General features: G+C 46.6%; 1 protein-coding gene across 2 annotated transcripts in view; it reads left to right on the top strand.

Moving 5' to 3' along the window:
- Positions 1-12,425, top strand: part of LOC122559447 (serine/threonine-protein kinase 38-like) — an 83,892-nt gene that overhangs the window by 61,230 nt on the left and 10,237 nt on the right. For both annotated transcript variants that reach the window (XM_087996999.1, XM_087997000.1), the window contains 6 exons: positions 2,529-2,683; positions 4,618-4,720; positions 4,826-4,887; positions 6,104-6,221; positions 8,454-8,577; positions 10,747-10,842. In XM_087996999.1, coding sequence (XP_087853125.1) covers positions 2,529-2,683; positions 4,618-4,720; positions 4,826-4,887; positions 6,104-6,221; positions 8,454-8,577; positions 10,747-10,842 — 658 coding nt within the window. The remainder of the gene's footprint in view (positions 1-2,528; positions 2,684-4,617; positions 4,721-4,825; positions 4,888-6,103; positions 6,222-8,453; positions 8,578-10,746; positions 10,843-12,425) is intronic.

The raw sequence follows: 12,425 nt of genomic DNA, 5'->3' as shown, positions 1-12,425 counted from the left end.
GGGGTTGGAACGGAGGGAGTGGAGGGCTGTGCGTTCCGAGGGTGAGAGGTTGGAGTGGGTGGGAGGGGTGTGGGAGTTCAGGTAGCGGTTAATATCGCGGCGGCAGTTTGCAATAAAGAGGTCGAGGGCAGGTAGGAGGCCAGCACGGGGTGTCCAGGTGGACGGGTGTCCAGGTGATCAGTGTCAACACAACCACCTGATGAGGCTTTAAACGTTTTGGCCCTGTTTGGTGCCTCAGGTGGTCATTAGAAAGATCCCATTGCCCTGCGGTAAAAGAATGCAGAGAGGATTTGTTCAGTGTCTTGAGCAATATTCATCTGTCTACCATCATCACTTCAATCAATCAACCTGGTCGCTGTCACATTGCTTTGAGTTTACGCACAGCAAGATCCCACAGACAGCGATGTTTCAGATTAGCACTCCCCTTCTCTGTGTGAAGAATTGTTTCTGATAGTATCACTAAACTGTGTAGCTGTGATTTTCTGAGATGAATTCATCCTCACCAGTAGATTGTCAACTTTATCACATCCCGTAATTATCCGAAATGCCTAAATTAGTTTATCTCTTCGTCTGTGTTGGCAGGAACACAAGTTGGGTCTCAGGGGCCTGTCTTCATACATTCAACTCTTTTGAGCCCAGTATCATTCTGGTGAACATCCTTTGTAAACTCCACAATTCATCCCCATTGTTCCTGGATAGAGCAGAACAGTGTCCTCAAAGTGGGATCTACCTTTAACCCTTTACCAAGTGAAATCCTGTCGGAAATCTGAAAAGCAAACCGAAGATGCTGGAAACAAAACTCAGCAGATCTGGCGGAATCTGTGGAGAGAGAGAGAGAAGCAGAATTAATGTTTCAGGGTGATCACCTTTCATTGGAACTGCTGGGTGTATTGGGGAAGGATTGTGTAGCTCCATCTCTGAATGGAGATGATATCCACTAGCTCCATTTGCCCCCTGCAGTGGCTTTTGTTTTTAAAAACCCCACAGCCAGTAGATCCAGAGAGCAGATGGGTTCACCAGTTATACTGGTCATCAGGCATCCATCAACCAACAGTGAGCGAAAGGTTCTCTCTCTGACTCCAGAGTTCACTTGCAGCACATTCCACCCAGCATCACAACGTTCAGATTTGATTTAATTTGTCAAATTTCCTTTGACAATAGTGGAATTTGAACTCATTAACTGCTCGATGTGCTGCTGTGCTATCGTCCCTTGTTCTTTGATCTTTGCTCAGCTATTGAGGAAACATGAATAGGGCGTGTTGCAATCCAAGCTCTGCATTAAATATCTTCAGTCGGGAGCTTTGAAGAGTCTGGTCTTGTAGTCACAAAAGGATGAGATTTTATAAGACACCATTTTAGCCTGAGCTGGGGTTTTGCCCATAGTTTAGGAACTAATCTTGAGGAAGGAGATTAGAGGATTTGAGAGAGTGCACAAGGGGCCCCAAGATTGATTCTGGGGTTCAGGGTTTTCCCTTTGATTGGAGATGCAGGCTGCTCTCTTTAGAGAAGAGAAGGCTGTGAGGAGATCTGCTCAATATATTCCCAATTAGCTCTGTCGGGATAAATACTCCCCCTGTGAAAGTATTGAGAACAAAAGTCTTTACCCTGGGATCGGGGAGTCCAGAACTAGGGGGCATAGGTTTAGGGTGAGAAGGGAAAGATATAAAAGGGACCTAAGGAGCAGCTTTTTCATGCAGAAGGTGGTGTGTGTATAGAATGAGCTGCTAGAGGATGTGGTGGGGGCTGGCACAATTGCAACATTTAAGAGGCATCTGGATGGGTATATGAATAGGAAGGGTTTGGAGGGATATGGGCCGGGCGCTGGCAGGTGGGACTAGATTGGGTTGGGATATCTGGTCGGCATGGACAGGTTGGACCGAAGGTCTGTTTCCACGCTGTACATCTCTGACTCTGAGGGCACAGAATTACAAAATCTAGTAAAAGGTGGGCAAAACAGACAAGAGGAAAAACGCAGTGAGTGGTTAGGATCTAGAGCTTTGCTGTCTAAGAGTGTGGTGGAGCCAGGCACAATCAAGGCTTTATAGGATCAGAGGACCACAGTAGGCCATTCAGTCCATCCTCTCAGCCCCTTGTTTTGAAACTGCACCACGTGGTTCTAGACTCGCTGATTCATCTCGACTGAATCTGCCCTGTCTATCCCTTTTAAGTACTTTGCAGATGTCTGAGAGATCTCCTCTCGTTCTGTGAAAGTCTGACCAATACAAGCCCAGTTTTCCCAGATCTTCTCATTTGTGGACTCAAATGGGAATTATGTGGTTTTTCAGAAAGAAAGCATGTGCAGGGTTATGGAGTCAAGGCGGGAGAGTGGCATTGAGTAAGGAGCTCATCCAAAGAGCTGGTGCAGACCTGATGGGCTGAATGGCCAGATCATGCACTGTGACACTACACGCTGAGGCCATTCAGCCCATTGTGCCTATGCTGTGAGCCCAGGAGCTTGGTCTCCTTGCCCCAAAGTAACTATGTCTGGGAGGTGACTGCTCCCTACTGACTGTCTGTGCATTCCCCAGGTGATATGATGACCTTACTCATGAAGAAAGACACCCTGTCTGAGGAAGAGGCCCAGTTCTACATTGCAGAGACTGTCTTGGCCATTGACTGCATCCATCAGTTGGGTTTCATTCACCGAGACATTAAACCAGATAACCTCCTGTTAGATAGCAGGGTAAGTCCTCTCTGTCCTGAGTGAAAGCTTAGCTTTGGAATTGACCTTCTTGCAAATTCATAAAGTTAACAGTAACTGACTCGATGGGCAGAATGGCCTTCTGTGCTTGAAGATTTCATATTTCATTCTGTTATTCTGTCTGGCAAATGTCATACTACACTGCTGATGGGATTGCATTTTTTAACACAAACCAGTATAGGCCTGACTGAACTGTACTGTACTGGTCTGTATGGTCCACACAATAATTTTCCCCTGCTGCCTCGTGTCTCCCTCACAGCCCTGCTGCATCATCTTATCCACATCAAACCATCCTGTTCTTATGTGTTGTATTATGATGTTCAAGGTGTGAGGAACATTTGTGGGGTGCTCTGGGCACAAGAATTAACCTTTTTAACAGAGACCCTCATTCTCTTGTTCCTTTGGTCCTAACCCTTTCTGAGCTGCTTCCCTATTCCTCCTTGGCGGGGGGGGTCCCTTTTCTTGGGACCTATGGGTATTTGTTGATAATTGATATTCAGACCCCCATCTTCTGCCTGGTAAAATGTGCAAGAGTCTTGTCAGTAACATTGCTTCCCACAACAACATAAACTGTCACTTAGTTGCGTGCAGAATGGGCATATATATCTCGCAGCTGGGTCTGTGCCTGTGTCTGTATGTGTGTATATATATCCATGTGTATCCAACACTTTGGAAATCTGAAGCACAAAGGGACTTGGGAATCCTAATTCAGGATTCTCTTGAGGTTGACATGCAGGTTCAGTTGGCAGTGAGAAAGGTAAAAGCAATGTTAGCATTCATTTCAAGAGGGCTAGAATACAAGAGCAGGGATATACTGCTGAGGCTGTACAAGGCTTTGGTCAGACTGCATTTGGAATATTGAGAGTAGTTTTGGGCCCCGTATCTAAGGAAGGATGTGCAGGTGTTGGAGGGGGGTCCATAGGAGGTTTACAGGAACATTCACTGGGATGAAGGGCTTGAAATATATGGAGCAGTTGAGCACTGGAGTTTTGAAGGATGAGGGAGATCTGATTGAAACTTACAGAATACTGAGAGGCCCGGGTGGAGTGGACACGGAGATATTTCCAAAGGTAGAAGAAACTAAGACCCGAGGGCACAACCTCAGATTGAAGGGAAGATCCTTTAGAACTGAGATTAGGAGGAATTTGTTCAGCCAGAGGGTGGGGATTCTGGAATTCATTGCTGCAGAGGGCTGTGGAGGCCAAATCATTTTAAGACAGACAGATTCTTGATTAGTAAGGGGATTGAGGATGATGGAGAGAAGGCAGTTTTGAGAAGATTTGTAGCTCTGGTTGAGGTTCTGGATGTCAGTTTGCTCGCTGAGTTAGAAGGTTCCAACCGGAACTCTATCAACAAACACATTTGATTTGGATCTCATTTACCACCCCTGAGAAAAAGAACAGGAAATTGCATCACCACAAGAAATGACATCGCCAACCCAAGGAAACCTAAACACATAAATAATAAGTGGGTCACTAACACTAGTGCTTCACCAGAGGCTCACAGATGTTACCTACTATGGTGACGAAATGTCTGAAAACAAACCTTCCAGCTCAGTGAGCAAACCTACATCCAGAAGGCAGGAGAATGGAGTTGAGAAACGTATCAGCCATTAGTGAATGGTGGAGCAGACCCCTGAACTAATTCAGCTCCCACATCTTATGGCCCCATCCCCTTTATCTGTGAGTGTGTGAGAGAGTATCTCTGTGTCGCTCTGTGTATCTTTCCAGCTCTCGCTAGCTTCCTGTTCATAGAAAGTTCCAGTTTTAAAATGTGTAGCTGAGGTAATCGTTTAGTTTTTGGTCAATACCGTGTGATGGATATTTCACCAATGCGGTTTTGAGGAAGGACGTGATTTGTCTTTGTGTCCGTTCAGTGTGTTTTGTCACAGTACTGATGTCTGCTGTTTTTGATAGGGACATGTGAAACTATCGGATTTTGGGCTGTGCACAGGATTAAAGAAAGCTCATAGGACGGAGTTCTACCGAAACCTCACCTGTAGCCCTCCCAGTGATTTCAGTAAGTCAATCTATAACTGACGTATTGGGTTAGACTGTTGGGGGCTCCCTCCCCCAGGAAAGAGAGAGTTACTTTTTAATTAATTGCCTTTGCTTTTATTGCCAGCGTTTCAGAATATGAACTCAAAACGAAAAGCAGAAACGTGGAAGAAAAACAGACGGCAGTTGGTGAGATATATGCCATTCCTTCTGTTTTTAATTGTTGTGCTATTGAAACACTGTCTATATCAGGCCTTCCTTTTGCTCCCTGTGTTTCAGCGCGTGGTTCTCTCATCTGTGAATTAGAAGTCATGCAACACTAAGTTACAGTCCAACAGGTTGATTTGAAATCATAGGGTTTCAGAGCGCTGCCCCTTTGTCAGGTGCACAGCGCTTCGAAAGCTTATGATTTCAAATAAACCTGTTCAACTATAACCTGGTGTGACTTCTGTGTTTGTCCACCACAGTCCAACACTGGCATCTCCACATCATGTGAATTAGAAAGTTAGGGGTTCAAGTCCCAAGTGTAAATTGAGACTTGAACAGGTAATCTGGTTTCTTACTCACGGTGCAGTGCTGAGGGAGTGCCGCACTGTTGGAGGTGACACGAGAGATTCTGGCGAAGGCCCAGCTGCTGCCTCTGATACAGGCCCAGATCTTGGAGTCACTCTCTTTTGAAGGACCTTCCTGGGGGGTCCTGGCCAGGTTTTGTCCCTCAATTGATTTTGCCAAAACAGATTATCTGGTTGTTGCCTCATTGCTGTTAGCAGGAGCTGGAACTAAGCAAACTGTCCGCTGCTTTCCCTACATTACAGAAAGGTAGCACTACAAAACACAAGAGTTTGTTAGTGTAAAACGGTTTTATCACTGGACTGTTAACCCAGAAATCCAGGTAATGTTCTGGGGACCTGGGTTCAAATCCCACCATGGCAGATGGTGGAATTTAAGTTCAATTTGAAAAAAATCTGGAATTAAGAGTCTATGATGACCATGAATCCACTGTCAATTGTCAGAAAAATCCATGGTTTGCTAATGAACCTTAGGAAAGGAAACTGCCATCCCTACCTGGTTTGGTCTACATATGACTCCAGACCCAGAACAATGTGGGTGACTCTTACTGCCCTCTGGGTAATTAGGGATGGGCAATAAATGCTACCCTAACCAGCGACACCCTCATCCCATGATTGAATTTTTAAAAAGTCACTAAAACAGTTAGCGGTCGCTTTGATGCCGGGGAAATGTTGGGATATCCCCTTCCCTGGTCTCTGGGAATCTTGAGTGATCAGAAACTGGGATGTGAGCTGGGAATCTGTGATCCCTGCTCCCACCTGCCCCCAGGTTTTTGGACCTTGGGCGATTTTGTTTTCTGAGAGAAAGTGTTTTTATTTGAAGTTCTGCTTTTCAGGCTTACTCCACAGTCGGCACTCCTGATTACATTGCCCCAGAAGTGTTCATGCAGAATGGATACAACAAGCTGTGTGATTGGTGGTCTCTGGGGGTCATCATGTATGAAATGCTGATAGGTAGGTGTGGGACCGTTTGCAAAGTTCTTGATGTAGAGATTGTTTGTCCAGCAGTGAAACACCGTCTTCCTAAACTCCGATAACGGAGAAAATGCTCCTGGTAAATGTAGCTGAAAATGTGTTGCTGGAAAAGTGCAGCATCCAAGGAGCAGGAGAATTGACGTTTCGGGCATGAGCCCTTCTTCAGGAATCCCGAAACGTCGATTCTGCTGCTCCTTGGATGCTGCACTTTTCCAGCAACACGTTTTCAGCTCTGATCTCCAGCATCTGCAGTCGTCACTTTCCCCTGGTAAATGTAGACAGGGTTGGTGTGGTGCAGTGCAATACGGCTGCATTACTCTATCACCTAGTATCAATCTTCTTCCTTTTCCCCGCCCACCATTTCTATCCAAATAATCATCTGACACCTTTCTTTGTGATGACCTGAAAATAGAAGTGACGCCATGTAAATGCAAAACTCTTTTGATTTTAAATGTCTGGTATTAGAATCATGGAATTTTATGATGCAGGAGGAGGCTATTCAGCCCATTTTGCCTGTTCCGACTCTTCAAACAAATGTCCTTACCTTATGCCAATCTCCAGTTTTTCCCCATTCCCCTGCATGCCATTCCGATCCAGAGAATTACCCCGTGCCTCCATTCCACCCCCTCCCCCCCACCCCACCTTCTAGGTTGTGCATTCCAGGTTCGAACCTCTCGCTGGGTGAGAGTCTTTTTTTCTCTTACTTCACTTTTGTTAGTTTGCACGTCACTTTAAACCAGTTCAGAAAGAAGAACTTTATTCCCCAAGTCACGAGTCTTTGGAGCTCTCCTCCGTGATAGATTGTGAACCTTGATCTCAGCAGCCTAACAGGACCATGTAACTGCTGTCACTAATCGTAAAACCCATCTGGGAAGGAAATCTGCCATCTTTACCTGGTCTGGCCTACACGTGACTCTAGACCCACAGCAATGGGGTTGATTCTCAACTGGGGACTCTTAATTTAGGGGTGGGCAATATTTGCTGGCCTCAACAGTGACGCCAATATGAATGAATTTTCTAAAACGTTGAATTTTAATGCATAAAATTCTGCCATTTTCAAAACTCCCAGGAATTATAGGGATTTTTATATGAGGGGTTTACAAACAAGACATTAACTTACTTTCTAAACAATACCTGAGGGTGTCCCCTCGTGAGTATTGACCTGTTCCTAGGCCCAGAGGCCTTCCTGATAATTAGGCCAAGTTGATGTTTGCTTCGCTCGCCCTGTTTGGTGCTGGGATGCCCGTGCATTGGGAATCAGTGGCATTATGGTTGTTCCTGGTGTTGCTCAGCCACTCACAGTACACCAAACCCCACAGTGATTCATCAAATGTAGACGATGACCAATTGGGCCATAGTCATTGGCTGTCTTGCCTCAGAATCTGAAGATCATTGGTTCAAGCCCCATTCCTGAGACTTGAATCCTGCAGTCCAGGCATACCAGTGCAAAACCGAGGGATCAGTGAGTCGCTGTAGTTCTGATCATGCCGTGTCTGGATTTGAGGAAGTTCTCTCTGGTTCCCTGGCCAGTATTCATCCCTCAACCAATATCACCAAAACCAGATGATCTACTCATGATCACCTTGCTGTTTGCTGGGGCTTGCTGTGTGTGAATTTGCCACAGCATTTCCTACAGGACAACGGCAGCTACATTTCACAAGTACTTCAAAGCCTGGAAAGCGCTTTGGGCGTTCACAGGTCAGGAACGGTGCTGTAGCAATGCAGATCTCTTGCATAAAGATGTTATAGTTGAGACCGTTCTACTGCTGCATGTGTTTGTTGTCACAGGAGAACCGTGTAATACCTGTCCCTGTGACCTGTTTGATGGCACTTTTATATGGCCTTTACAGCACTAAGTTGTGACCTAATGAAATGGGTGGAACAGACTTGATAGGCTGAATTGCCTCCTGCTCTTGCATGAGCGGAGTCAGATGTGAACTCTGACTTGCAGCACCATGCCCCCTCCCCTCATCCCTACCCCACCCAACCCCCAGTTGCAGCCATTTGTAAGTGATTTTTGATTTTTAAAACTTGTGTTTTGAAATCATAGATGCATTAGGTATTACAGTACATCAAGTCTGTCCTGCTAAGTCTTTAAAGCAGCCCTTAAAATCATCTTTAGTTTGCTTTTATATACAGTTGAGACTATTCCCCCTCCTGAGTGTGTTTATTTGTTTGGTTGCTTCTGAAGTAATGTTATGGCATTTGCAGGATACCCTCCGTTCTGCTCAGAAACCCCCCAGGAGACGTATCGCAAAGTGATGAACTGGAAGGAAACTTTGGTTTTCCCTCCGGAAGTGCCGATTTCTGAGAAATCAAAGAGCCTAATTCTCAGGTACTCCCCTTCCTACTAATGGATAACAAGCCCAGTGACTTGGTTATTGTTGGTAAAGGGAGGGGATGGTGGTGGTAAGCATTGTCACCCTCATATGGGTTATTGGTCAGCTAGAGACTGCGGCAATGTGAGATGGTAATTGAATAGAAGGCGGAGTCCCTGAAAGGGCTAGTATCGGTTTATGTGATGAACTGAATGGCTGCCGCCTGTGACACTGTGTAATTTCACAGCATTCCCATCATTGTTCGTGCTTTCCTGTTAGCTCCGTGATGACCTCCAATATATTGATTTCAGGTTTCTGTGAAGAAACCCTATATTGGGCAGTCTGTGGAATTATATGATGTTGGACAAGGAAGAATAGAAAAACAGCAAATTATTGTAATGGAGAGACTTTGTTGACCCTCAGTGCAGAGGGTTGTGGATCTCCTGGTGCATGAATCACAAAAAGCTTAACATTTAAACTTTTTAAAATTTTTGTTTTGGGAGATGTTCAGTCTGTATATTTTTCTTTCTATTCGTTAACTGATGGGATGTGAACATTTCTGGCTGGCTAGCATTTATTGCCCTTGAGAATGTGGGGGTGAGCTGCCTTCTTGAGCAGCTGCAGTCCATGTGCTGTAGGTAGACCCACGATGCCCTTGGGGAGGGAATTCCAGGATTCTGACCCAACAACACTAAAGGAATAGCAATATTTTCCAAATCGGGAGGGTGGGTGGCTTGGAGGGGAACTTGCAGGGGGTGGTGTTCCCATGTATCTGCTATCCTCCTTCCTCTAGAGGGTAGAGCTCGTGGGTTTGGAAGGTGCTGTCGGAAGGTCTTTGAGATTTTGAGACCACATCCTTTTTTTAAAAAATTCACTCATCGATGTGGGTGTCACTGGCTGGGCCAGTGTTTATTGCCCATTCCTAGTTGTCCCTTGAGAAGGTGGGGGTGAGCTGCCTTCTTGAACCGCTGCAGTACATATGCTGTAGGTAGATCCATAATGCCCTGAAGGAGGGAATTCCGGGATTTTGACCCAGAGACAGTGAGAGGGGTATGTGGCTCTGAAAGCTTTCCTCTTGGTAAACCCACAGTTCTTAATTTACAACCCTCCTGCTTTAACAACGACATTTACGTTGTTTCATTAATGGATTCCTGTAGGACAGAACCGTTCCCTTGCAGATTTCTCATTGACTGAGTCTTTGCTGCACCGTTCTGAATGAAATCAACTTGATGTCATTTACTCCAAAACTCTAAATCACAGGATGGCAGAAAACGGAAAAATAGAACTTCTTAAAGAGTTTCGATGGAGCAAAACGCTTCCCTCTGGTGGGGAGGGGTAAGCCCAGAACAAGGGGCAAAACTTTCAAACAAGAGCCAGGCCTGTCCACTATGAAGCCTAAGTCCACTTCATCCCACAGAGGGGAGGGCAAATGGGGATCTCTCTCTCTCTCTCTCTCTCTCTCCCCTTTTCCCCCCAAGTAGAGGATCAGTTTGACATGTCAAAGTTGGGTTTGCTGGCATTCTTTCATTTCTCACTTGGGATTCGGATCGCAGGTGGGTGAATGGGGTACAGATTTCGATCAGCAATAATGTGACTGAATGACAAAAGGACAGCACAGTGGTTAGCACTGCTGCCTCACAGCGCCAGGTTCAATTCCACCCTTTGTCTGTGTGGGGTTTGCACAGTCGCCATTCTCCCCATGTCTGCGTGGGTTTCCTCTGGGAGCTCCGGTTTCCTCCCACGGTCCAAAGATGTTAGGTGGTTTAGCCATGGGAAATGCAGGCTTATAGGGATAGGGTAGGGGCTTGGATCTGGGTGGGATGCCCTTCGGAGGGTCAGTATGGACTCTATGGGCCGAATGACCTGTTTTCACACTGTAGGGATTGTATGAAAGAGGTTCTGATGACACTGAGGAAGGGGAAAGGCAAGGGATTGAAATTTCTGTGCACACAGTCAGTGTATCTGTCTCTTTTTTTGCATTGAAGTGGCTTTGTTGTATTGGACAGATTTTTAAATTGATAATGGATTGAAGTGTTACAAAGAGCAGGCAGCAACATGGAGTTGAGGCTGAGATGAGTTCAACCATGATTGTATTGAAGGGCAGAGCAGGCCCGAGGGGCTGAATGGCCTCCTGCTCCTATTTCCTATGTCGTTATGATGGACTCTCCTGTGTTGTGTGTTTTCAGGTTTTGCTGTGCAGCTGACAATCGGATTGGAGCTGGAGGGGTGGAAGAAATTAAAAACCACCCCTTTTTCGAGGGGGTGGACTGGGAACACACCAGGTAAACAGTGGGTGGGGGGAAAAAGGCTGGGGAATGAGGACACCTCGACCACCTCTCTCTTTCCCCCCCCCCCCCCCCCACCCCTCTCAAACCCAGAGACCAGTGGAACTTGGCGAGGGATCGGGGGGGGGGGCGGGCGAGAGGGGGCGACCCATTTGCTGTTACGGGTCATGCACTTCACCCGAGAGTGATTTTCACCATCAGCCGACCCAATGGAAAGGCTCGTTCTGTGTCGGTCACAGCTCCGGCGATAGCATGCCTCCCTCCACCGAATGACCAGTCTCTGCGTCCAACTCTCCCTCCGAGCTGGAGTGTAAATTCTGATGGCGATCGTTTTACTACCGCACTGAGAGGGAGCCTTCCTGTCCAAAGTACTCCCTCGCAAATAAGGCGCCGAACTGAGGCCCCATCTCCAGCCCAACCCCTCCCAAACCCCACCCTCGCTGGTCCTAGACGTCCACAGCACAGGAGGAGGCATTCAGTCCATTGTGTCTGTGCCAGTCAACAAAGACCTGACTACCCCAATCCTGGTTCCAGCTGTTAGCCCATTGCCCTGGAGATTATGATGGTGGCAGCGAATATCTAAATGCTGATCTGATATTTCATGTTTCTGACTCCATCGCCCCCTTTCAGGCAGTGAGTTCCAGACTCCTCCAGCCACTGACTGAAAACATTTCGCATCTCATCTTGGCCTTCTGCCTCTGACCCTCCAACTATGCCCTTGGGTTACTGATCTCCTTCCTGTCCACACTATCTCTGTCCCTCACAATCCTGTACGCCTGTGACAGGTCCCCGTGTAACCACCCCCTGCTCCAAGGCACAGGCTTCAGTGGTGCTTTGTCATTCTCTTTTCCCCATGGGGGTGGGTAAGGACAGGAACCGAACTCTCGCTGCTGCCTCTTGCTCTCAGCCGTTTAGCTGACGGAGCTAACTGAGGCAGCCTTTGGACACTAGTCAGTGATGGACACTAGTCAGTGATGACCGTTCTGTCAAAATAAATACTGAAGGAACTGTGGATGCTGCAGATCAGAAACAGAGAGAGATTGCTGGAAAAAGAACAAGAACAAATAAAATTTACAGCCCACATACAGCCCTTCGGCCCTCCAAGCCTGAGCCGATCCAAATCTACTGTTTAAACCTGTCGGTTAATTCCTAAGCATCAGTATCCCTCTGCTCCCCACCTACACATGCATCTGTCCAGATGCATCTTAAATGAATCTACCGTGCCTGTCTCTACCACCTCTGCTGGCAACACGTTCCAGACGCCCACCACCCTCTGTGTGAAGTACTTACCTCATGTATCCCCCTTAAACTTTCCACCTCTCACCTTGAAAGCATGACCTCTTGTTATTGAATCCCTCACCCTGGAGAAAAAGCTTGTCTCTATCCACCCTGTCTATACCCTTCATGATTTTGTAAACCTCAATCAGGTCCCCCCTCAATCTCCTTTCTTTCTAATGAAAACAATCCTAACCTACTCAATCTCTCTTCATAGTTAGCACCTTCCATACCAGGCAACATCCTCGTAAACCTTCTCTGCACTCTCCCCAAAGCGTCCACATCCTTTGGGTAATATAGCAACC

The sequence above is a fragment of the Chiloscyllium plagiosum genome, unplaced genomic scaffold (genome assembly GCF_037043375.1).
Source record: "Chiloscyllium plagiosum isolate Xiang-an unplaced genomic scaffold, Cpla_swu_hap1 HiC_scaffold_19, whole genome shotgun sequence".
NCBI classification, from domain to species: domain Eukaryota; kingdom Metazoa; phylum Chordata; class Chondrichthyes; order Orectolobiformes; family Hemiscylliidae; genus Chiloscyllium; species Chiloscyllium plagiosum.
The sequence above is the reverse complement of the archived record's forward strand: the minus strand, read 5'-3'. Positions and strand labels throughout refer to the sequence as shown.